Genomic DNA, 26,804 nt, shown 5'->3' with positions numbered 1-26,804 from the left:
TACACTTGAGTGAAAAGTGGCAAGACAGTTCAAAATGTAAACATAATCATGGCAAAAGTAAAATAACAAAAATCCTTAATCCTTGCATATTAACAAGGGCACACGTGGCTGTGTAGTAGTCAGAACATGAGCATATACTGTATATACTGTGTGTATTTACATGACATGCAATCGTAAGTCAGGGAGACATAGTCAGTGTGTTTTTCCTCTTCGAGTCTCGCCGGGGGAATGGCACAAAGCTCTTCACCTCTCGGAAACACAACCCTGCAAGACCAGAGGACAGCACTGTGCATTTTTACAGGAAAAAAAACATTTGTCATTTTAACATCAACTATTCACTAGCAGCTCTTCCGCAGCATGTTTGTGAAGTTGTGGATCCAAACAGCATAAACACAAAATGTCCACTCCAGGGCAGTGGTTAATTATTTAAAAAGTAAATAATAGATAAGAGTTTACTCTATCCACTACAGGACACATGTGCAGTGCCTTTGCTTATATCCGTCTGTAAAATTCACACAACCTCTCAATTGTTAGACACTATATGAGTAAAAACTGCATGTAATTGCAGATAAGCCAAAATTCCAAAGACAGAAATTAATTAAGGACACTGGTTATCACAGCAGAGCATATCAAAGCCCAGATACAGTGCAAATATGCCTCCTAGTGACTGTGAGTGGTATAATGATGACAGCAGCACACTCTCACCTTGATGATGGAATTTAGACAAGTTTAAGAAAGAAGTGATTTGTAGCAACTGGGCACAAGGTGTTTTGTGTGTCTGTAGCTTCTATGCTAAAGAGCTGAGTTTGTCCACGCCTGTCTCTTATCTAATAAAATATCTAGATATTCCAATGTTGGCCTAAGCCTTTTCCACAGTCCTAGACTGCTGTTTTTTAATTTACTTACTCTTCCACTCCTCCAGAGATAGTGAGGCGTTGTCGTGGCTATCGTCGTAAGGTTCGGGCTCAGGAAGGTCATCGGGGTCCCTGAGGCTGTCAAAGTATGGGTGCTCCAGTGCCAGTTCGGCTGTGGGCCTCTCGTCACCGTCCAGAACCAGCATCTTTTCCAGCAGGTCGATACCTGCAAATTGTGGAAGTCAGTGAATGTACATGTAATACAAAAAAGTTTTAAAAATATAAATTGAACTCACCCTTTGCACTGGCTCGGGGAAACAGTGTTGAGAAGTCTTTTCTGGGATAGTGAGGAAGGGCCTTCACATAATTTTTTGCCTGTTTTTAAGGGGGAAAAAATAGATCATCAGAGATCAAGGCTGGTTTTGTACATCATGATGGTCCCCAGATAAATAACAGCTATCATTTTGATCAGTGTTTTTAATAATTCATTAGCAGGACTATACAAAAAGATCCACTGAACATTATGGAGGGATGTGCATGGGTGAAAGGAAAAACTAATTCAGTTTGGTGAGCAGCTAGATCAAGGTGCACATCATATATAAGGCTGCTTTGAGGCGATTTCATGACATCGTTACTTTGCCCTTCATGATCTCACCTTAGAGAAACAGTTGAAAATTTGAGAATTGCTACATGTTCCAGCTACCAAAATGTATGGCTTTCCACATTTTGTTATTTATATTCATTTGAATGTGTTCAGTAATAGATAACAGGGAAAAAGGGATTAAACATGGTGGTATCGGCTGTGATTCAAATGATTCACAATAACAGCAACTATCCACAGTAAAGTTTACCAACTTTAAAATAAACTTTTGTCACATGTTGTACCTCCTGGCTGTCTAGCTTCTGTATGAACTCTGGTCCAGGCACTCCAGTCACTTTCATGATCTGTGTCAGCTGGTCCATGTCTGCAAGGTTTGAGAATCAAGGCTTTATCGGCACGACTTCTGGAAGGTGTCCTAGTATGTAATAAGAAGTTAGATTTGTTGACATTCTGCCACTGTTTTAGTGACTAGCCCAGTGGTCGGCAACCCGCGGCTCCCACGCCGGGCTCTGTGATTTTTATTTTAACACCAAAGTGGAGGAACTGTGCATTTTCAAAACCTGGTACTCTAGTTTCCTCTCACATTCCAAAAACATGCATGTTAGGTTAAATGGAGACTCGAAATTGTCCATAGGTATGAATGTGAGTGTGAAAGGTTGTTTGTCTATATGTGCCCTGTCATTGGCTGGTGACCAGTCTAGGGTGTACCCCGCCTCTCGCCCAAAGTGAGCTGGGATAGGCTCCAGCATACCCCCGTGACCCTAATTAAGATAAGCGGCATAGAAAATAGATGGATGGATTATTATTTTATATGTTGATTGTTAAGCGTTGGTTACACTGAAAGGAAGGAAAAAAGTAAATTAAAGAAGGAAAAAGGTTCTTTCATACTGCTGCAAAGGTTTTTCTGTAGGTCATATCTCTGCAGTGTAATGGATTTTTACACATTATATATATATATATATATATATATACACACACATATATATTTATTGGGTTTACTAAATAACATTAATCCATTTTATAAAATTGTACGCACAGTGTCTAACTTCATTTTATACTCAGCTCAGACCTAGTGAATACATTGTATTCTATTTTCCGCCTAGCCCCACTCACCTCTCTTACTCTGGGCGCAGTCCTAGTTCTGTAAACTACTGACTGTTCTTGTGACCTATCATGGCAGACTTTCAGCTCCATGCCGTACTTCACTCTGTTCCATTAATTTGCAGCAGAGTCGTTTATACTGTTCTTAACTCTACAATCCTTGGTCTTGAGTGTGCTACCCCGCGGTAAGCTATCCATAACTATTAATTCGTCCCTAAAAAGAAAAGTGTCAGAAGAAAATAGTTTAATTCTGAATGGACATATTAATTTTCCTTCACTGACAATGACGCTGGCTTACCCGAGAAATTTTTAAACAACAGAAAATGTAACGTTGAAAGTAGGGGTGCTCCGATCAATGGGCCACTGATCATATCGGCCAATTTTTGTGATAACGCACGGTATCGGCATATACCGATATGAAAGGTGCCCCTTTCATACCATATAGCCCAGGGGTCACCAAAGTGTATAGAAGATGGATGGGTGCCCAGGGAGCGATTTGGGAACTACTATGGAAGGTTGAGCAGATAGAAGTGGATGAAAGCTCAACTACCGGTGCCGGTGATGACTACAACTGGATGTGACGTCACGTGCAACCCAGCAATGGGCGAGCTGGTGAGCGCCGTACAGCTGTTAGATTCAGTGCGGTATTATTATTGTAGCAGCTTCAGTGCGGTATTATTATTGTAGCAGCTAACACAAAGTACTATATTTTTCTGGCGTAGTAACACAACACCTCGCTAGTCTCCGCATCACTCACAACACCTCACTACCTACTGCAGCTGCTACTGTGTTGATTGCGGGTTTTAAAAAGTTAACGGTAGGTTATAAATCATGCCTCGCATGTGTATTGTAAAAGGTTGTGGCAATAAGTCAAAACATTGGTCACTTGGAGATTCCACACACTACCAACTTAACACCTACAAACACAGCCAATTGCCTGGGGCCCGGAGATTTCCAGGTGCCCCCAAACGTCTCATTAAAAATTATTGATTATTTTTCTTTAATTTAAAGTACATACTACTTTAATCCTAATTCATGTGCTGAAAACTACATCAAAATGCTTAATCTATCATTAGTTAGTTAGTTTTGACCGCTGCCCCTCCCTTCTCATGCAATGGACTATTCCATGTTACCTTGCATGTTGTACAGAAGACGGCAGTGAAGCAAGCAAACTTGTTGGCGCGATTGGAGCGGAAAAGAGGCAAAGGCACAGTTTTTTTAAACATCTAAACTACCAAAGGTGTCCACCTTTTTCACAGTCACAACAAACGTAGACACGAGTACAGCAGCACTGCTACTGTCAGTGTCAACTGAGGAGAATGCATCGAGATGAAGCTGAGAGTGGTGCTTTTCATCACAAAGATGTAAGTATTAACGCGGTAAACTATGTTCCATGCCGCTTAATGTTCTTACACTAAAAGCTTTGAGATGATTGACTTGTTTGAAGGATTTTTAAGGACTTTACTTTTTGGCCAAAATTTGGCCAAAATAAAAAAAAGTGGACTGACTGCAAAAGCGCTAAAATGTATTAAACATTTCAATAGTAAAGCTATTAACACAAACAATATTGTTATTTCCATGGCAGAGAGGCTGATAAGGCTGAAAGGATACAGTCTTTGCCTTTGAAAAGGGTTTTTCCATTGATCATTTCGGCCATGATGCATCCCACAGACCAGATGTCCACTAGAATAAACCGCACACAAGAACAAGTGTCAGTGACAGCACTTCATCATTGGCCCAGTGCTCTAAAAATGTGCTACAAAAATGAGCAGAATTCCAATTTTCAACAGTGCGAGAGGACACTATTGTGTTTCTCCTCATAGACTTGGAATTTGCTAGGGAAGCTATTGCTTGGAGCAGCATACATCCTTTTTATTGCCCTGGACAGCAGAGCCACCTGTCTTTTTTTCTGATAGAATGTTGATGCAACATCGAGTGCTAGAATGCCAAAAAAAAAAAAAAAGACCCATAATGCCCCTCTAAAGCCAATGGTTTAAAAAGAAACACTTAAAACAGAGACTAGACCCGCTCAGCACTGAGACAACAAAAATTATATAATTTCTTAAAATAACATTAATAGCTATGATTGTCTTGCCAGTCTGTGTGTAGTGCATCCAGTTCAGAATGACCTCAGGCGCCCGGTACCAACGGGTCACCACATAGCCTGTCATCTCAGCATCTGTACTCCGAGCCAGCCCAAAGTCCAGGATCTGCACGGGAGGGGGGAAAAACTCAATTAAACACAAAAATGCAATTAAAGAAACATATAATAAAACAAGCCCTGACAAAGAAAGATTTGTTTAATATGTCAGATTAAATGACGGCCAATTCAACTTGGGGCTGCACGTGAATGACAGCAGATCGGCCTGCGACTTCACTTTAAAACATGGGAAACAAGATCCTCGATATAAACAGGGGAACTGCTGCAAAAGCATCTGCTGCTATAAAACATATAATCAAAAATCCTCCTTATGACAGGGTCGCACTGCTGTTTTTAAGGATCTATTACAAAATACTAGAGATGCTCAATGTGAGAAGAGTGCTCTGCTGTTTTTAGGGCCACTGCAAAACATGCTCTTCAAAGATTCTCTACATAACAGGAGAATTCTGCTGTTTTTAAGGACCTACTGCAAAAACACTAGCCAATGATCCTTTGTAAGACAGGATGCTCTGCTATTTTTAAGGACCTTCTGAAAAAAAACACAAGCCAAAGATACTCTATATGACAGGAAATCTCTGCTTTTTTTAAAGGACCTACTACAAAGATGCTAATCAAAGACCCTCCAGTACGTGTTTGTCTCTGCAAAACCCCTGCAAACAAAGTACGAACCTTCAGTTCACAGTCTTGGTTTACCGCCAAGTTTCCAGGTTTGAGGTCCTGCAATAGAAGAGGAGATGAGTGAAGGATGTTTCTTGTTGCACCTTGCGGTTGCTTGTACTGCAAGCTTTATTATTTTCTACACTGCCTACTTCAGTGGCGCTTTGACAGGAGAGCCAAATATAGGCTGAGCACTTGCATTTCCATGGTTACTCATAAAGTGCTGTGACATAATATGTGTTGAGTGTGTACTGTGACTAAAGTGAAAGCAGGGTAAATCCTCCAAACCAGGTGTCATCAACCTTTTTGAAACTGAGAGCTACTTCTTGGGTACTGATTAATGCGAAGGGCTACCTGTTTGATACACACTTCTGAAATAGCCAATTTGCTTAATTTACCTTTAACTATATGTTATTATTTATGATTAATGATGTTAATCTATAGGAAGACATTGATCATGTTAATGATTTCTCATTAAAAATACCAACAATGATTTAATAAGAACAGAATAAATTCAGGGTTTCCTCTACATGTAATTGATCGTGGCGGTGCGCCACTACAAAATAAAAGCCGCCACACCTTAAAAATGAGTTGTTTTTTTACTTGAAAACTATTTTAAGTAAACAATTAGTTTGAAAACGATTTAAAATATCATACAAATGTTTCACTGCGCTTTATTTTGATAAGCATGCACCGGAATTGCCTAGTGTCTGCCTTGCTTTCACTTGACCAGTGACACTTCAGGTCTTGTGTTGACTTTCACTTTGTTTCTTATTATCGGGAGAATGAACAATAGCCCGTGAAATGTGTAGTAAATTGATGACAGCTTGTCACATGGTAATCCTATCTATGCCAGCGTGTGTGATCGCTCACATTTCGATGTCATTCCACTTTCTGGCATTTTTGTATACATGCCTGGCTGGCGGCATCTAACTAGCTCGAAGCTACAAGTGGCTATTACGTTCATGGGATACATAAATCATCGAATATCATCACAACTTACTTTTTTAAAGTGTCACTTAACAATCTTGCTCTCTTGTTGTCATTATAATACTGAAGGCTTATCTTGAAAATACTAGTTGTGTGTCGACGTTGTGCACCAGAAACATGTACTGTGTACAACTTTAGTCGGCACGCTATCACAGGGATCTCCAACAGGTAGCACGTAAGCAAAAAGTAGCTCACCAGATAACGTTGAGTAGTTCACCACAGAATATTTGGATCACCGCTTAGTATTTTTAAAGGTGTTCGATTCAAACATGACACCTCTATTTAATGACAAATGAGCACACATTGAGTGGAGATGTGCTTTGTAAATAAAGATTCAAGAGAGTTTTATTGTCATGTGCATGGTAAAACAGCAGTTATACCATGCAATGAAAATCTTATTCTGTTCATTCTCCCAAGAAAAGAAAGAAAACACAAGAAAGAATAAGAACATAAGAAACAAACACATAAACATATATACCAATAAATTAAGCAACAACAACAGAAGAGACATTAATACAGATATAAATAAATAAATAAATAAATAAAGTGCTCAGAGTGTGTGCGTGTGTTGCGTGCGGCGTGTGCGAGTGCTTCGTTGAGAAGCCTGATGGCCTGTGGGTAAAAGCTGTTTGCCAGCCTTGTGGTCCTGGACTTCAAACTCCTGTAGCGTCTGCCTGACGGTAGGAGTGTGAATAATGAGTGTTGTGGATGTGTGCTGTCCTTGATGAGGTTGTGTGTTCTGCGTAGGACTCTAGTTTTATAAATGTCTTGCAGTGAGGGGAGGGCTGCCCCAACAATGTTCTGTGAGGTCTTGATCACCCGCTGGAGTGCCTTCCTATCACGTGTTGTACAGTTACCGTACCAAACAGTGATGGAGGCGGTAAGGACACTTTCGATAGTGCATCTGTAGAAGCAACTCAGGATTGTGGTAGACATGCCAAATTTCCTCAGTCTTCTCAGGAAGTACAGTCTCCTTTGGGATTTCTTCAGAATTTGTTGGGTGTTGTGAGACCAGGTGAGGTCCTCGCTGATGTGTGTGCCAAGGAACTTGAAGGTTTTCACCCTCTCCACCTCAGTCTCATCAATAAACAGGGGACTATGTGGCTCCTTTTCCCTTGTTCTTGGGTCGATGATCATCTCTTTAGTCTTATCTGTATTGAGAAGGAGATTGTTATCACGACACCAAGCTATGAGGTCCACCACCTCTCTTCTGTATGATGTTTCAACACCACCAGTGATCAGTCCGATGACTGTAGTGTCATCCGCAAATTTAATGATGCTGGTGTTGTTCTGGGAGGCCACGCAATCGTAGGTGAAGAGCGTGTAGAGGAGTGGACTCAGCACACACCCCTGTGGGGTCCCAGTGCTCACAATTCTTGAGCTGGATGTGCGGTTGTGGACTCTGACTGACTGGGGTCTGCCTGTGAGAAAGTTAAACACCCAGTTACAGAGGGAGGGAGACAGGCCAAGTGTGAGGAGCTTATTTGTGAGTTTGTGGGGGCTGACTGTATTAAAAGCAGAGCTATAGTCTATAAATAGCATTCTGACGTATGTGTCCTGGCCCTCTAGGTGAGAAAGGGCTGTGTGGATGGCAGTGTTGACTGCATCATCCGTGGACCGGTTCTGGCGATATGCAAACTGTAGAGGGTCCACAGTTGCCGCCGGGATGCTCTTTTTGATGTGGGTCATGACTAATCTTTCAAAGCACTTCATAACAATAGGAGTGAGTGCTATAGGGCGATAGTCATTCAAGCAGGTCACATTGCTCTTCTTGGGTACGGGCACTATGGTGGTGGACTTAAAGCAGGTCGGTACAGATGCTTGTGCAAGCGACAGGTTAAATATGTCAGCAAGCACATCAGCTAGCTCTGATGAGCAAACCCGAAGTGCACGTCCTGAGATGTTGTCTGGCCCTGCTGCTTTTCGTGGGTTTGTTTTGTTTAGAACCCTGCGCACATCAGCTGATGTCACCATGAGAGGTGAGTCCTGTGTGCTCCCCAGGTTCAGTGCCATTTAAATGTTGGCAGTGCTCTCAGCAACTTTGCCATTAAATTTAAAGTTTTGCAATGTTCTCGGTTCATGTCCGGCTACTTGATAAAAGTTAAATAAATAAATAAGTAAAAAAATTGCTATTTGTCATCTAAAAAATGTATTGCACGACCATGCAGCCCACCACCACAGCTTAAAAAAATAGGGGAAACCCTGAATATCAATATACAACACTTAATTTCTATATTTTCTTTAAGTGCACGTGTTTTTCAAGTTGAATATTTTGAAATGATCACTTCTACAACAGTTACAGGACATCACAATGTCCCATTTTCACGAGCCACTAACATTTTTTCACAAATCATGGATTACTATGTATTTTTTTTGTACAAATAATAAATCATGTGAAACATCGCCGACACTCTTCTTACCATTCTAGTTGCCCCCTGTTGAACACCGGAGAGAGTGGAGATTACATTGGTTCCATTCTCGTCTTGAAGTACAGTTTTAGCAATTAGCATCATTGCTTCTTTGACAACCTCCCTGTCTAAAAAGGCTTTCTTTTTCTTAATCAAGAATTGCACGGCTCTAAATGAGGCTTCTGTTGCTTTTTGGGAGTTTTTAACTGGTCTCCTGAGAAAAGATTGCCGTTTGCCTTTAACTCGCGGGCTCTTTCTGCTGGTAGTGCGCTTCCCTGTGGGTAGTTAGCATGGTAGCGTGTGTGACACGTCTCCAGATTGTGTCGTAGAAAAAAAAAAAACCCTCTCATTCATTGTGAAAATTGTTTTCTTTCTTTTCTCTGCCATCTTTTTGGGGGTCAGTCATCTCATTTTCGCTGCGCCTGCTAGCTTGTTTCCACCATATTTGTATGACCTCCACAAATGCTACGTTTTGGTCATGTGCACAATAGTGACCTTTGAACTGTAGCACACAGTATTAATAATTTCGAAAAATCTTCAAGATGAAACACTTTTAATGCACATCATCAATCCTACTTATTTGCTCATGTAACAGACACAACAATGAACAACCTCATGCTCTGACTTTTCTTCTGCACTGTACTTAGCTACTACTTGCGCTGTGGCTGTTCACATGAGGTGTCAGTGTTTGGCGCTAATGTAGGCAAGCCGTTTTTAATTTTCACATACCCCCTACGAAAATCTGCGTACCCCACTTTGGGAACTTAGGAGCTAAAAGGTACCACACAAGTCTAAAAGTCTATTTGTCTAGCACTCGTCTCGTTAATACTGTAATAGCAGAACATTTGAATCACACTTTAAACCGCGTTATTATGAGCAATGAGGGGTTGCTTTCAAAGACATCACGTACTTTAAGGTAAATGTACTTGTTTTCAGTGTATTTTCCAGCATACTTAAACGTAGCAAATTGCATATCAGAATTAAGAGTTACAAAGTGACTGATAAGAGTATCCACTTCATGTTTTTCTTTATCTTCCTGTTTATTTACACACACCCACACACACACACACACATTCTAAAGCCCTTTTTGTGTTGTATGGAGTGTTCCTGAATGTATCTTGCATTCTTGTCATGAGAATGAGAAAGTGTTGTTCCCAGGATGAACTGACTAGTGATGTGTGAGCTGGAGATACATACGGTATATGGTGTTGGAATTGTACCACTGTTGATGTGTTCAGGTCAGAATTAAGTTATAAAAGTGTCAGACTCTGTGACTGTGTGGGAGCGCTCCACTGTGCTTCATTGTGCTATGTGCTCCACTGTGCTTATGACGACGGATCCGTCTGCCGTCATAACAGAGAGACGTGCTTGCTCTGGTGCGCATATGTTAATTACACAAACAAATTTAACGTAATTAATTAAGTAAATTAGTTACTGCCAATAACACCTTATTTTTGACAGCCCTAGTTAATAGAGAAACTAGTGTCAAACACATTGTTGTACAGTATTTCAAGCACATTCACATATTCCCATAATTTCCGGTGTATAAGCCGCTACTTTTTTCTTAAACTTGGAACCCTGCGGCTTATGCAGCAGTGCGGCTATTTTATGACCATGTTCTAATCTCATGACATGTCCTACACTTCGGAACTACTACTGATCATTTAAATACTGTGCCGCTCGCAAGTCATTGAGGAAACGGTAGCTCTTTCTTTGGCAGGAGCCAATCACAAGCTATAAGGGAACTCACAATGAGCTTGTCAACCCACTGGAAATCGCAGGAGGTCATTACTCAATATAATAGTCTGACTTACTGTGTCATCGGACAAAGAACACTAATATCATCACACAACAACTTAACACTCAAAAGGTATACCTATGAAATATACAAGGCAAGTACCAATATGAGTTTAAAATTAAAAAACAACTATTTGAACTTCTTCCCCATAATGCATTTCATCCAGCAGAGCAGTTCATTGGCCAATTGCTGCCATGGCAGGCTGCCGGGCCATTTGTTATGACATACACGTGTTATGTGTTATGACATACACTTTTAATAAAGTTGTTAAATAGCCATTATTTTTTGTGTGTGGGTATCAGCATAGAAAAAAAATGGCCAAAAAGTAATTGGTATCGTATCAAATTAAAAAATATTGTATCGTTGATCACTAATATCTTCAAAGGGTGAGTAGTTTAAGATTCAAGAGTTTTATTGTCATATGCACAGTAAAACAGGTAGGTTTTATTTATTTAGTTTGAATTATACAGAGGTTAACTTATTTTTATGTTTGTACGGCAGTTGAGAATGCTAAAATGATACATAACACATTGCCTCTAATAAATAAAGGTATTATGATGGGGACAGCTTGAGCATGCAACAAATGTATTCACTTCTCAGAACAATTTGGAAGTCAACCAGTACTAAAACCTAAAAACATGAATTATGCTGACTTTGCACAGCAATACGCCTTCTAGAAGTAGAAGTGAAAAAGAAAGATGGAGTTGTCCCTCCTTTGCGGCCGTGTGAGACTAGAACATTAAAAAAAGTATGACAAAGTAATCTTTGGTGAGAATGCGTGGTTCAGCTTGGGGTGGAGTCAGTGCCACACTTGATATTCAAGTTTACACAAAGCAATGAGGTGGAATGGCTTTGAGTAAATTGTACTTGGGTGGAGCTAGGAGACAGAGTAGGTGGAAATGTATTGTATTGTTTTGTGCATTATGTAAGTAAATGAATTGAAGGTAAGAAACTATTGAAGGATGTGTAGGACACTTTTATACATTGAAGATACTTTGTAGGCCAATACATGCTCAGCCATCTGAACAAAACATCTTAGCTGTGTGTTATCCATGACAAACAAAATTCATGTAACATCATATCATCATTTTTAGAATATGCCAAGGCCAATAAAAAGGGAGCACACTTTGGACACCCATAAAATGTAATCTTAAAAAACAAACATCTGTAATCGATAATCGGCCCGGCCGCTATTATCGGCTGATATTCAACATTTTGACACATATCGGCATCTGCTTTTTTCAAAATCCGAATGCCGATCGATTTAAGAGAGGTTAAGAGAGTTCGATTTAAAAGTGGGTTATTTTGGCTCTGATGCAGCCGCTGAGGCTCTGTCTGTAGTTCTGACTCCAAGCATTGTCCCACCCTCAGCACCATCTGATTGGTTCCACGCAGAGTCATGTCACGGGTAACAGCCAATCAGCAGTAAAAGCTGTGCATACACTGTGCTCACAGACACCGTGCTCACAAACACAGTGGAGAGGATAAAAACTTTTCCGGGTGAAGATCAGTAGATCAGATATACTACGGTATATCAATTTTAAGACAAGTTGAAAAATTGCAAGAATTTACATTTTGCACTCTGGGATCTTAAGGACGTTTTAAGAAGAGCTTCAAAATGCAAAAAGAAGAAATGGGAGTGAGACAAAACATTTTTTACATAACCAATTTATTGCAAACGAGCATTAAAGTGAAATAGGCTGTTTATCAGCTGATGAAAAGTTTATAGGGATATTTTGGATTTTTTAACATGAAGTAGTCAGCATTGTAGTCCAATAACAGTGACTTACACCCCCCCCCCAAAAAACTAAACTCTAAAAACAATATCTGTTCAAAAGATTAAAACATTTGCATCACAAAAATGCTTGCTCAAAAACTAAAACCTCACAAAACGCTCGGCGTTATATCGGTCCCCCACTGTATCCCTGCACACTGTCACCTCTGCGTTCATGTGAATGTGACGAATACACGCGCATCTTCTTCCGCTGTGGAACACATATGTAAACAATATAGCCGCGGCGCTCCGTTGCAGGAGTAGATGCGAGCGTCTTCGTCACATACACATGAACACACAGGCAATAGTGCGCAGGAATACGGCGGGAGACAGACATATAACCCCAAGCGTTTTGTAAGTTCTGATTTTGAGAAGGCATTTTTGTGATGCAAATGTATGAATCTTTTGAACGCTTATTGTTTTGAGAAGCCAAAGTCTTTACTGAATTGTCCCCAGTAACTAAGTGGAACTATGTTCTTCATCATGGAAATCTGACCAGAACTGGACTTAGGAGACCAAGTGGGGGGTAAGTCACTTTTATTGGACTACAATGCTGATGGGGATGTCATACAACAAGACCAAAGCCTTTAAAAGCCAGAGTCTTGGCAAAAATGTGGATTCGGTGTCATTTTCTGTCAGGTATTCACACTGTCATGATCTCTTGATGGCAAAGGCAAAAAAGCTTTCTCTCTTTTTAGCACGGACAGATTGCTGAGCTACAATTCACAACTACTGGTAATGTTACTGTGTGCCCAATAACATTCTAGAAACATAAGTGGCAGCTCTGCTCACTTGCAGTAAATGATCTAGCTAAAATAAAAATGCTGAATATGGTTTAATTGTTTAATTCATTTTGTAATTCATTCAATATGTTTTAATGTATACCTTTACTGAGTATATGTTAAACAATACGTTTGCACACCTTGCATTACTGCATGAACACTAATGGCACACCATGACCTATAACCTAACTATGAGTATGTCTGCTCACTACCGTACTCTGATGAATTTTACTGCACGGAATAAGCAAAATAATTTGAGTTAAAGCAAGTTAAAAATGTGTGTTATGCTAAATTTTGTCGCCAATGCTGCAAATGAATATTGGCACCAAATATCGGTTATTGGCCTCCTTGACTACTAAAAAACGTTATCGGTATCAGCCCGATCAGTCGATCTCTAATTAAAACGTGACAATATTTCTTGTTTAGAGAAAAGCTGTCTCACGAGAACAGGGCAATCAGAAGTCTATCAGACTGTGACCTATGGTATCGCTACTGTGAATTATAATACACGTAATATGGAAGTGAGTGCATGAGGCAGGACTGAATCCGCACATTGCTTTACACACACTCTAAACCTTGCAATTCAACTTTCTTCGGTGTTCCCAGTCTCACTCATGACGTGTGGTTGTTTTTTTTCCATCGGAGTTGAACAGTGACTGCTGTCCAAGCAAAAGCTGTAGTAATTCTACATTTGATCAATGTTGCTTAAGATTTGTCAGAAAAACACAATCACTGCATAAGACCTCTATCAAAACATGTGACAGTAGCATCTATTTCACTATTTGCTGGTACATACACGTATCATGGGAACTGTAGTTCTTTCAGCGTAAACAAAACTAATCTACTGCAAACTGCAATCTATTTTACAGGTGTCTTTACCTAACTACATGTTAACATACAGTAAATGATTAGTAGTGTCAGCAACAGTTGCCTTCATAACTTTTATCATTTTTAGTTTACGTTTCAATTTGTTGAAAAACGTTTAACAGTTAAAAGCATCATGTTGAGGTCATGCATGCAAAGTTATAAAACATTTCAAAATGTATCTGCATTATTTTGTGAGTCAGTTAAATAAAAAAGTCCAGGCCTATATTTTGTCATTGTAGTTTTCTTAAAAGTAATGTTAAAATATTGTCTTGTTTCGTTCTCGTGAACCGAATATCATGTATAGTCTCGTCTCGTTAGCTGAGTGTATTGTGACAGCCTGACCAAACATTCTCGAGTGATTTCATGCTTACTGCGTATTTGAGAATCATACAGTATGATCGTTCCTGAAGTGTACTTAGTAAAATGCACTTTAAGTATGCTTCTTCTTGTTAGGGATCTTATAAAGGAAGAAATGATAAAAGTTTATTGGGAAATTTGATTAACAAAAATCATTAGGTTCACTTTTTGTTTCTCCAGAGGCCTCCGTCCAGTATTTTTTTTTAACCACAGTCTATGTTCCACTCATTAGGTGTTAACAGGGCTGTAAGGTGTGGCTTGACAACTCCAGACATGTAGTCACAATTAACTCATCCTACCTGTTGGTGCACAGTTTTGATCTGACTCAATAACAATGAATTAGGTCAACTTTCTCAATTCAGGAAGACACACACACACACACACACACACACACACACACACACATACATTCAGCTGCAGTCTGAGTCAGAATAATTCATATAACACAAAGCACTCTAATGTAGGAGCCTTCTACTTGAACTTACCCTGTGAATTATTCCAGCCTTGTGAATGTACTGCAGAGAGGGAGACAGGGTAGATTACACCATCACAACCCACATTTAGGATATATTGTATGCCATTATCCAAATACCAATTACAACATCAACCATTTCTGAAAACTCACCCTGAGTCCACAGAGCATTTGGTAGACAAGAAACTGGACTTTGTCTTCTGAGAGATGACCCCGCACCTTTGACAGGTCCGTAAACATGTAAGGCATCACCAGGTAGCTGAGAACAGGATCAAATGGAGCATCAATCAATGGGAACACAAACACCTCATTTGACCAAAACTTTGTTGACTCGCTAATATGACACAATGCAGCCGTTTTTTTAAGAGCACCGCAATTTCAATGCTTACACTTCCATGCTTTCACTAAGAGGATAAGAGCATGGTTATATAAGTCTCATTGTTATGTAAACTTTTTTTTTATTTCCATCCATTTGCGGTTAGTACAAAGGTACTTTGAGGTTGTTCACTTGCGAGGGTTTGTCTATTCATTTGTTCCTTTACTTGTTTGTCTGCAACTGTTTTTGATTATATAAACCTGCGTTTCTTTATGATGGGTCTGCTTGCTTCCAACAAATCAAATACAGTGGTACCTCAGTTTTCATTATTAATTCTTTCCAAAAGGTCAGATGAAAAGCGAAATGAACGAAAATCAAAGCAATTTTTTCCATGGGAAATAATGTAAATCCAAGGTCAAATGGACTAGTTTGTAATGCGCAATTTTGTATGAAACAATCTATGAAAACCGAGACAAAATTTTTATGAAAATTTGTCAAAAACCAAATCATATAAAAACGAGGACTGCATAGTCATCCCTCATTTATCTCAGTTAATGGGCTCCAGACTGCGATAATTGAATTTCCACAAAGTAGGATTCAATATTAATAAACGGAATATTTTCGTAGTTAGGGCATAAAAAAACACAGGAGACGGCCACTGCTTTAAAAATATCATGCTACCAAGCTAACTGGTTAGCCTCCAATTTGTTTATTCTAAACTTCAAACAGAGTGGGGAAGAAGCCAAAAACTTAGCAGTTCCACATGGAATGTTGTCATGTTGGACATGCCATGGCTGACTCCATGCAGTGTGAAGGTAATCTAATGTAATATCATGTGTCATCAACATTACTGATGCCTAGTGACCGGAATACCACATATAGCTTGTCTTTCAATAGTTTTTGACTAATAAAAGCCCATATTCAACCACGAAACAGTGGTCAATTCTTAATCATTTTTCAAAAAACCACAATAGAGTGAGGGAGCGATGTTTGAACCGCGATGTAGCGAGGGATGACTATATCTCCTAAAAGTGTCTCCACCCGGCACAATTCAACATCTTCTCAAGGGACAATACTGTAGAAAATAAACTTAGATATACCTTGGAGTAATCAGTATACAGCTTGTATAGCAGTATAGATTTACTATCCACTGAAAATGAGTCAACACAGCCATTATTGTCTAAATAATTAGCAACACAAATGAGTAGCAAGATGATTGTGTCTTGACTATAGTCAAGCATGGTGGTGTTACCGTCATGGTCTGGGACTACATGAGTTCTGCCAGTCCCAGGGAGCTGCAATTCTTTGAGGGGAAACATGAATTTCTGTGCAATGTACTGTGACATTGTGAAGAAATCTGGGCAGTATGGCAGTTTTCCAACATGATAAGGTGTTCGCACAAGAAGTGTGCCTTCTTGAGGAAGCTGAAGGTGATGAAGTGGCCAAGTGTGTCTACTATGAAGCTGAACCCAATTGAACACCTGTGGGGCATCAAGGAAGGAAGGCAGAAGAGTGCAAGGTATCTAACATCAACCAGCTCCACCAGTGATCTCATCATGGAGGAGTGGAAAAGGATTCTAGTATCAACCTGTGCAGCTCTGGTGAATTCCATGGCCATGACTTGTTTCATGTTGTCTCAGTTCATGTTGAAATCCTTGTTTCCCTCAATGAACTGCAGCTTCCCCGTGCCAGCAGCACTAGTGCAGCCCCAGCCAGTGTAGTTATCACCACCGTGCTTGACTGTAGGCAAGACACAATTATTACACAATACGCTGCAGTATTAGTACAGCATACTGTATATTTGATATGTTGTTTTGCACATTAAAAACCACAAAGTTCTACATTTACTTGAGGAAAAACTGGCACGGCTACATTTGGAACTCAGTAGAGCACAAATCTCTGGCTAGAGGAAAAGAACTTTAACCTTCTGTTAAGCACAGAGGAAACAATTTGCCAACAATCCAGTCATGGGATTAGTGACTCTTAGTGCCTGAATGCACCCAACACACTGTGAGAACCTTTAAACTTGGTGTAGTATTCGATCATTCTTAAAAGAATTAATTGTAAGCACAGCTACTGACATTTGTATATTACATGTTTACTAGAACTGAACCGATAAAAAAATGCCCTAAGCTATAAACAAATGCCAAATAAGAAGACAAGGATGATTGTGAGCTGCCCCTGTGAGTATTTAGCAGCTGAATATTAAATACTGCCTGGAGAGTTTGCTGATGCGCCACAAAATACTCACAAGTCCTGGAAGTCGTCGAGGCTGGAAACAGATGAAAACACATCAAGAAGTCCTATCACCTGTTTGGAATGAAAAGGTGATAAGTAAAGGGATATTGGGAGCAGAGGTGTCTGACTCGTTCATTTTGGTTTGTGCGCCATTGGCCCCCTAATTGTTTTTCATTTTTATTCACTTATCCCTTATGACAATTGGTGTACCCATGGCAGTACGCATACCCCACTTTGGGAACGTAGGGTGTATCGGATATCGGTAAAAAGGCAATTCCGAGCATCTCTACTTTCTAACCATTAAAATGATGTAAGACAAACATTGCCAAACAAGTAAAAATATCCACTTTCAATCACTCGTTGGCATATTATGCTCAAAAGTTACACTGCCAACTACTGGCCTGGCATGCGCACTACACTGGTAACCGCTGGCTTTAGCGAAGTCATGCTCACTTTAGCTACCAAACAGGTTTGTCCGCTTCTGGTTAGGAACCAACCTTTACCTTTAGGAATATGTATTGAACTGTATTTCCTTGATTGACTATAGGGAAAAATATGATAATTTAATTATTCTTTTCAATATTATTTTCAATGGGGTAGGAACATCTTTATCTGAATGTTCTGAACTCTGAATGTTGTACTGATTAATGTTGGCCATTGAGGAGCTGCCATAGGGGATATCAGAAATTTCCATTACTGATGTCATGTTGTCTTCTTTAGACACTGCAGAGTGTTGAAGGTACACGTGTTAGCTTAATTCTACTTACGTTTTCATGCTTCATGTGTTTGAGCAAGCGCAGTTCCCGGTAGGCCCTTTTAGCAAAGATCTCTGATTGAAAGGGCCTGTGAAGCTTCTTGATGGCCACTCTCTCCTTAGTCTTCTCATTTATTGCTGAGCTGCAGTGAATAATTCAAGAACATACAATTAGATTTGCCTTCTTAGCCTGCACGTGTCCAGTGGTTACCACTTTTATTGCCTTATAATCTAGAAGGTTTCAAGTTTGATCCTGGTTTTGGGTTTTTTGTCAGTATAGCTTGTATGTTCTACCTGAGCTTGTGTAGGCTTTCTCAGTGGGCTTTTCAGCTTCCTAAAACTGTCCAAAACCGTGTATGCATGTTACTGTCATTGTAAAAGCACAGCGAAAGTAAAATGCATTAAAAACACACTTAAACACTAAAAATACAACAATTACGCCTAAAAGAAAACAAAGTCATGTACGATAAACTCTCCAATTCGTGCATCTATTCATTTAACCGCTGAGTATCATATAGTCACCACGTACGTGGAATACAAAAGCTGCATTCTCTAATTTGCGCCGGGTCAAAAACATTGGCATTAACAGCTGTGGCTTTAAGCAACCTTCTGATGACTTCCTCTTTTTAAAAATGAATTTCCCAAAATGGCTGTAGCTCCATTTCAAGCAGTCTAAGTAACATCGGGTTGTATGGGGACACCAAAAAGCTCAGGCTCCTTTTTAGCTTTGTCAGGGAGGAGTTGCAGTACGCAGGATCAAGAGACGCCAAAGCGTTCGGGCAGGAATTGTGGTGAGGGAGGGAGGAAGTGGAGGGCAGCGGAGGCAGTCCAGCAAGCTGAAACTCAGCTGAAGCACAAGGCCATCCTCGGTACAGTGGTGCAAGGCAGTGCAGGATTTGGGAGCATAACATGAACCCGGTACAAGTCTGCCAGTGTGAGGGAGAGACAAAGGCTGGTGCAGAAGGAAGTGCGAGCTGCAGTTGAGGAAGAGCGAACCAGCAGGGCAGTGCCCATTAGGCAGCAAGGTGCCTGGATGAAGTGGGAGCAGGCGATGGAGCGGCTTGTCCCCTGGATGGACATCTGCAGTGGAACCCTCAGAGTATCAAATTCCTAATCCAGGTGGTCTATGATGTTCTCCCGATCCCATCTAACCTGTGCACCTGGGGTAAAATATAAAAACCTGCATGCCCTCTGTGTTCCGAGGTAGGAACACTGAACACATCCTGGGCAGCTGCTCCAAGGAGCTGAGTAAAGGCCGCTATCGAGTCCTAAAAGTCCTGAGGCAATCAGCAAGGGGATTGATGTCAGTCGATGCAACCAAGCTACTGCCAGAGCCATTCAGTTTGTCAAGGAAGGAGAAAGGCCACAAAAAACACCAAAGAACTGCTGTAGACATGTCTGCGGTATACCGTGGTGAAGTTACTTTCATGTTGGAAGTTGAATATTCGGCTCCTTAGCTACAGCGGTAGTTGCCTCTCACTGTGCCACTGCTACTGCGTTCTGCAAATTTATGCAGCGCACGAAATAAAAACCAACATGAAATGTAAATAAAATAAACACCTAACAATTTATTCTGCTAGTGGTAACAACATATAACACAATGACAAACACCGTCCAGGCAATGATAAGATTTGTTTTTACTTACGCAACCAATCAGTGCATTAACAGCACGTTACCTCGTACATGTCACTGTTTTCCAAGTTAGCATATACGGTAGCTAATGGGACAGCGAAGTTGAGAGAGCTGCAGGCTGCTTGCTATAACCCATGTTATGGCGAAACGAACAGGCAGTACCGCATGATATGAGCCACACATCAAGCCAAAGCGGTTCTTTGAAGGTGAACTGGAAGAGCTGAATCTCGGTGTGATTTTAAATTTTTCGACCGAGAAAGGGCTTCTCAGAAAGACGTGCTGCAAAGCTGAAGTATCAAGTAAGGACTGAATATCATGTGTACTAACAGTGCATGTAGTACTTGCGTGCTTTTACTTTTGTATTTTGATGGCTGGATTTACCAGAAACAGGAAGTTTTATGCCGACTTTTCCTGAGTGTTGCTGAAGAGATCGGAAGATGGTTGTTTTTTTTGGTTGACATTTTTTCATTAAATTGTTTTATTTAGACAAAAGTAAAGATATACAACAAATATGGCATCAATGTCAAGTACATTCCCAGGATGAAATAGTGCCACAACAGAAAGAAAAGAAACAGAAAGGAAATTAAAGCATACATAATTAACAAAATAAATGGTAAACGAGAAAAACATAGTAACAGAGAAAATGAAATGATAAACTCTGCGTTTCCTACAAGATTAATTCAGATCATGAATTGGATGAGATAGTTCTACAGCTTGTTTTGTCTTAAGTTGACAAAAAAGAAAGCTACAGTAATGGAAAAAATTATTAGCCCACCCTTGATTCTTCCGTTTTTTGTTCATTTTAATGCCTGATACGACTAAAGCTACCTTTGTTTGGACAAATATTATCACAACAACAACAAAAATAGCTCATAAGAGTTAAACTTTTTGGCAGTAAGATGCTACAGCTATTCATGTAAGAATTTAAGTGATTTTGGTTATTATCAAGAAAACCATGAAAGTTAAATTAAACACTTATGAGCTATAATTGTTAGCATCATTATATTTGTCCAAACAAATGTACCTTTAGTTGTACCAGGCATTAAAATGGATCAATAAACTGAAGAAACAAGGGTGGTCTAATCATTTTTTCCATAACTGTACAAATACGGCTTGCCGTTCTTTTGAACTCACTCATATACAAAATACCACAGAATGGAGGTTGGATGACCTGAAGTTCTCAGGTCTTGGACAGGTGTGATACTACTGATGGTGCTCATAGAGATCCAAGGAATGCTCAGGTCATTTGTATGTATGCTCAGACACCTGAAAAATTAGACGGAACATTGCTGCTGTGTCATTGTGCGGGGAGCTCACACAGGAAGTGCTGGTTGTTTATACTAGGGACTGTCAATAAATTACTATTGCATTGAAGAGAGTTTGTTAAAAAAAATGTCATATATTCAAAATCACACCACAAATTGATCTAACAATGTCAAATGATTAGTCCTACCCTAAAAGTATTTTGCACGCCCATTTTTTCAATTTGATCTTTTATTGGATGGACTTTTATTGGATTAGGGACCTGACTCACAGAGGTTTGTTAGAAAAGCCAAACAATAGTTTTGGTCATGCTGTGTAAAAAAAAAAAAAAACGTGAAGCAATACTTTCGTTACATTATTTTTAATGCTTTGAAGAGCTATTTTCCTAACCATATTCAGTTCCACTAATTCATGTTTGTAACAAAAGCTTATTTAAAAAAAAAAAAAAAAAGGATCGGTGTCGGATTGGATTGGATCGGATCGGCAAGACTGTAAAAACAAAAAACAACTTTTTATTAAACCCTTATTTTGTGAACACAGGTAAACAGGATATAACTGAAAGCACTCTTATTTGAAGGCCGGAAGTGTGTTGTGTAAGTTGAAAAGGTCCCTTGACTGTTGCTAACAGAGACGTAATAAACTTGACCAGCCATAGCCACAGATCTCGTCCTTTATTTACACCCACCTTCACATCAGCTAGCATCCTGAAACCCTGGTTTACACTGACATGAGACAGATGTCATTTATTGTCCAATTGTAACTGCATAGAGGATGATCGAGACTCGATGCCCAATACTATACTGGTATGTAACCAGTACAAAAGTACAAAATTTTGTACTGTTTGACACAAACTTAAATTTTATTTGATGCCTGTTTTAGAGTATTGGGAAATTAATGGAAATTAATTGTTCAACAATATATTTTTTGTTCGAAATAACAGAATTAACAAAATAAAATAAGAATTAAAATATTTTTGTTATCGAAATCTATCCTGTATAAACAGTATAAATTCAGAGTCCAGGGTTATGATCGCACAGGTGTATCCAACTTGCAGTACTATTAAAGCTACTGTGACAAAAAGAAAGGAGAGGTGAGCTATTTGTGTTTTATGTGACTGCCAACTATTTAAATTGCACTTTATTTACAAAGTACATCTCCACTCAGTGTGCTCATTTGTCGGTAAATACAGGTGTCGTGTTTGAATAAAACACTTATAAAATACTAAGAGGTGAAGCAAATATTCTTTGGTGAACTACTCAACAGCAGCTGGTGAGCTACTGCTAGCTTCCAAGCTACCTTTTGGAGACTGTAATAGCATCACTATCTTAAAGCTGGACACACTACGTGTTTATGTTGAACAAATTAGGCCCTGTCCATACGAATGCAGATATTTTAAAACCACATATTTTTCTATTTGTTTTGGCCCGTCGTCTACACGCATACGGAGGTTTTTGGCCTTAAAAACAGAGATTTTGTAAACTCCGGCCAGGGTGAAGATTTTCAAAACTCCGGCTTCAGCGTATTCATGTGGATGGCGAAAATTGAGCTTTTGGCTTGTTGCTGACAGATGGCGTAACAATTATGTGCCGTTATTGCCAATGTAGTGTGTGCAAAGGCAAACGTAACACTTCTGCTTTGAAGCTTATGACTTTCTGTGTGTATAAGAGTAAACATATGGCTACTTTTATTTTACGTTGACAAACAAAGTGGACGACGAAGTGTGGACTTCGGAGGATGCTGCTGCTGTTTTGCTCGCTTCTGCTACGACATCCTCGCCAAAAAACTTTGTGAATTTCTCTAGGAGATGAATAAAGTATCTATCGATTTGGGACAAGACCCGATCGGACATCTAGCTGGTGGGACAACTTTCACAAGCGTGTTGTTATTTTGACAGAATGGCATGGGAATGTTAGCATGGCAAGACGTTTGTGATTGTATTTGACTGAGCTGCTTCGCCTGCACATTGAAAGCTTTGCTTTTATATGTGCCTGCCTTGTTCTGCATAACTGCTCTCGAGACACAATTATTTCAGCAATGATAGTGTCAGAGCCAATGGAGTTCTTTCTTAATTGATAACTACACTTGAACTACACTTCACAGTCTTGTAGTGATAAACATCTGCTACATTTGAATAAAAAACATGTTTCATCCATTTTCACTTTTGCATTTAATACATTTTGCAGACAAATGTTAAATAAACTACTGAGAAGTAGTCCACATCGCCATGTTTGTTATGGCACGTCGACGGAAATGATGTCATCGGCGCCTCTGATTGGTTAAAACTGCCTTACCCTTACTTTGGCATGCGCATGACAGTCTGCCTAAGTGTATCCGTGTGGATAGAAATAAAAATGTCACTGTGTGAATACAGATATTTTTGACACCGGAGGTGGGCAGACGTGCGTTTTTTAAAATATCCGTATTTGTGTGGACATGGCCTTAGACACACAATTAGTGTTTTCAATACAAGCCATAAGTATTATAATGATAAAAAAGAGCGCAAGATTGACATATTATATATTACTTAACATTGTTTTCAAGTTAAAAAAAAACAACTAATTTATAAGGTGTGGCGGCTTTTATTTTGCCATGGCATGAGCCACGATCAATTACATGTAGTGGAAACCCTGGTCAGCACAATCTCATTGGACGTTTAGGAAGTGCTATTATCTTCAGGAGATGACATCATTGCTATTTACTGATGCACAAAACATTAGTGTGCACACTTGACCCTCAAAATGCATGCAAAGAGAGGCTCAATGGTTCTATAGTGTTTGGATGTCTGTTGAGGAACCACTATAGGGGACATTCCCATGATGTCGCCATGGTGTATGTTTTGGATCCAGTCCTGCAAGGCCCAATGCTGTCTGCATGTGCGTGTGAGTGTGTGTGTGCGCGCGCGTGCATTGGAGCTAGCCTTTAGCTCCCATTCACACACAGCCAAGTAGCACTCTCTTTTCAAGCCTACAGTAAGAAAGACAATTCACTCACCACACGCAGCCGTACGCCCCGGTTCCGATCTGCTTGAGGCGGGTGTACTTCTCCGGAACCTCCCACACCGTGCTGTTGATTTCTTCGCGGGAGAAACTCGCCCGAGCCTCCATGGCGAAGCAGAGGAGAAGGCGAAGGGTTGGAGGAATAACTTCTCCTCCCTCCTGGTGAACGAACAACTGACAGTCTCGCTTGAAAAGGTAAATCACAAACAATAATCAAGGGCAAGACAATGCACACTAGACCTCATTTCTGGTTTGTTCACAAAATAAAGGTCTTAACACGGGACCGGAAATGGAAATCCCCAAAGCAAAAAATATAACTAACATACTTTGGTGCTCATGACATCAAAAAATGTTTGAAAAAAAGCAATATAAAATATAAGTATTCACTTAATAAAGGTTTTTGTCATACTGCTGTCATCCACCAATAAACAATAAAAAGTACAAATAAATTAATAAATACGAGTGAAATGAAGTTGTGATTTTCAAAGCGATTTTTCTGAACCACCACCATCTTGGCTGTGGCATCAGGCAGAGAACCTTTTCTGGCAAAAAAAAAAATAGCCATGGATGTATGAGAGAAATTTGTGTCTTTTGATCCAATCAAACATAAAATGGATTTGAAAGCAAAACATTTTGCAAAACAATAAAAAATTTGCAAACAAAATTATTTTTACCAAAATTAGAAAAATGCTGCTTTTGTTTACAAATAAAAAAAAATGTCATGAAATTATAAATTTTCCTGAAGTTTTATTTGCATTTCCGGACCTTTTGTTTCCATTTTTCAAAGTTTGCATTTCTTAATTTTTCGTTCGCATTTCACCTACTCTCTTGTGGGCAGGGCTCCTCTGAGCGATGTTAGAAGCTGTTTTATTGGTCAGTCTTAAATACTGGACTGACAACGTCCGCCCTCAGTTGCAAGGCTGAGCTGAAAAATCTTTCAACATGGCGGTGCTACACAGAGTGGAAAGAGCAACTTTAAAATGTAAGTATAGCTTTTTTACTCATTACAACACCTAACGTCTATCTATATGACATCTATATCAAACTTAGTGTGACGTTTGATACTTACATTTGTGTTAAAATAAGAGACTTTGACTATTATAATGTTGATCACCGTCCTGCTATGTACTCTTCCATAGCAAGGTCGTCCAGACAGACCCCATTTATGGAGCTTTTTCAGCCATAAATCTTTCTTTCAAATTGACAGACTTGAAGAATTTGCCTTGTTTTATTAGTAATGTTACAGTGGGGTTATAATGTGGATTTTTTGAGTTGGCACGGATTGCAGGTGGAATACTGTATTTGGAGTGTGACCCAGTACGTGAGCAAGTATACATCTCTAACCGCTCACGCTTTATGGTTAAATAAGTGATGCACTAGGGCACGGGTCAGCAACCTTTGTTATCAAAAGAGCAATTTTGCTCCCTCACTCACTAAAGAAAAATAGTCTGGAGCTGCAAACATAACAGGTTAGTACACTAAGTCCCCAACCAACAAATACAATTGGTTCCAGACGACCGTTCTAAAGTCGAATTGTTCTTAAGTAGGGGAAAAGGCAATATTACCAATGATATAGGTACTACATGTACGTGTATACATATACAGTATATGTGTATGTATGTAAATATGAGTTTGGATGTACTAGTAATATTAAACGAGGATAATTAATGAAAAAACTATAATAAAAATGATCTAATAATACATAATGATAAATGTTATTTACCTTTGAAGAGGAGTGGTCGAGCATACGTTGTTGGTATTGGTGGTGGAGGAGGAGATATTGAAAAAAAGGACAAATTGTCGTCGTCGTCGTCGTTAGACTCTTCTAAAAGAGGTAGTGTTCTGTGGGTGGTGTAGAATTAAGCAGGCCTATTAACTCTTCATAATCTTTAATCACATGCTCTGTCTGGGTTGTATCATACAGCTACAATTTAGCTTTCCATTTAGCTTTCTCTCAACAGCTTAACTCTTCCTCTGTGGGTCCCATTAGCAGTGTCACAGTGCCCTCTACTGGTCAAGCATGTAGCAGTGTAAATATTTAGTTACAGTACTACAAGGCAAAATACATGAAAAAATAGACCAGTCGGCTTGTTCGTATCTCCGAAAGTTTGCATGTCGGATGTTCGTAAGTCGGGGACTTAGTGTATAGTGACTACGCGAGGGAAAAGATATCTCTGTCATGTCATGCAAGCGAACACTGGCTGCCCCCCGTCCTCACGCTGATCCAATCACCAATCAGTACTCAGTCAGGATGCGTTCATGGTCTTACAGACAGTTGTATATTTGAAACTTTTTTCAAAAATGCACATTTTGTGTTTAAAAAATATTTGACCATCGCAAAGGGAGCTGCAAAAAGGAGGCTGAAAAGCTGCATGCAGCTTTGGAGCCGCGGGTTGGCGACCCCTGGACTAGGGTGAAGCAAATATATGTGACTGTGGAATAGTTTATTATTATTTAGAATAGAATGTAGTGCCTTTTATTGTCACTGTACACATGTACAATGAGATTTAAAGCGGCTCCTTCTTTGTGCAGACTGTTAAAAATACAGAAAAATATATAGAGAAAATATTTGCAACAAAAAATAAAGTAACTAATGGTTTAGGAACGATAAAAATAATGAAGTGATATGTTATTGAGTATGAGTAGTGATATGATATTGCCCAGTATACAGATATTACACAGTATTTCAGTCAGTATTGCAGTCATATTAGATATTGCACATTTTGTGAAGTATGACAAACTGTTCTTTAGTCTGCTAGTCCTTGTACTGATGCCCCTGTAAA

At 39.6% G+C, this 26,804-nt stretch overlaps 1 protein-coding gene and 1 long non-coding RNA gene across 3 annotated transcripts in view; one reads left to right on the top strand and one right to left on the bottom strand.

The window, feature by feature from the left end:
• Positions 1-115: 115 nt before the first annotated feature.
• On the bottom strand, positions 116-24,263 carry mapk13 (mitogen-activated protein kinase 13). Its single transcript, XM_054793242.1, has 12 exons — positions 24,017-24,263; positions 18,144-18,273; positions 17,390-17,448; positions 14,976-15,081; positions 14,836-14,865; positions 5,387-5,434; positions 4,652-4,766; positions 4,168-4,239; positions 1,740-1,819; positions 1,151-1,229; positions 907-1,080; positions 116-264 (listed from the first exon to the last, which is right to left on the bottom strand). The coding sequence occupies exons 1-12, from the start codon at positions 24,127-24,129 to the stop codon at positions 179-181; spliced, it is 1,092 nt and encodes a 363-aa protein (XP_054649217.1). The 5' UTR covers positions 24,130-24,263; the 3' UTR covers positions 116-178.
• Positions 23,923-26,804, top strand: part of LOC129190775 (uncharacterized) — a 17,152-nt gene continuing 14,270 nt past the window's right edge. For both annotated transcript variants that reach the window (XR_008573082.1, XR_008573078.1), the window contains exons 1-2: positions 23,923-24,216; positions 24,860-25,003. This is a non-coding gene — a long non-coding RNA (uncharacterized LOC129190775). The remainder of the gene's footprint in view (positions 24,217-24,859; positions 25,004-26,804) is intronic.

The sequence above is a fragment of the Dunckerocampus dactyliophorus genome, chromosome 1 (assembly GCF_027744805.1).
Source record: "Dunckerocampus dactyliophorus isolate RoL2022-P2 chromosome 1, RoL_Ddac_1.1, whole genome shotgun sequence".
NCBI lineage: Eukaryota > Metazoa > Chordata > Actinopteri > Syngnathiformes > Syngnathidae > Dunckerocampus > Dunckerocampus dactyliophorus.
Note: the sequence above shows the minus strand (reverse complement) of the source record. Positions and strands in the feature narration are given on the sequence as shown.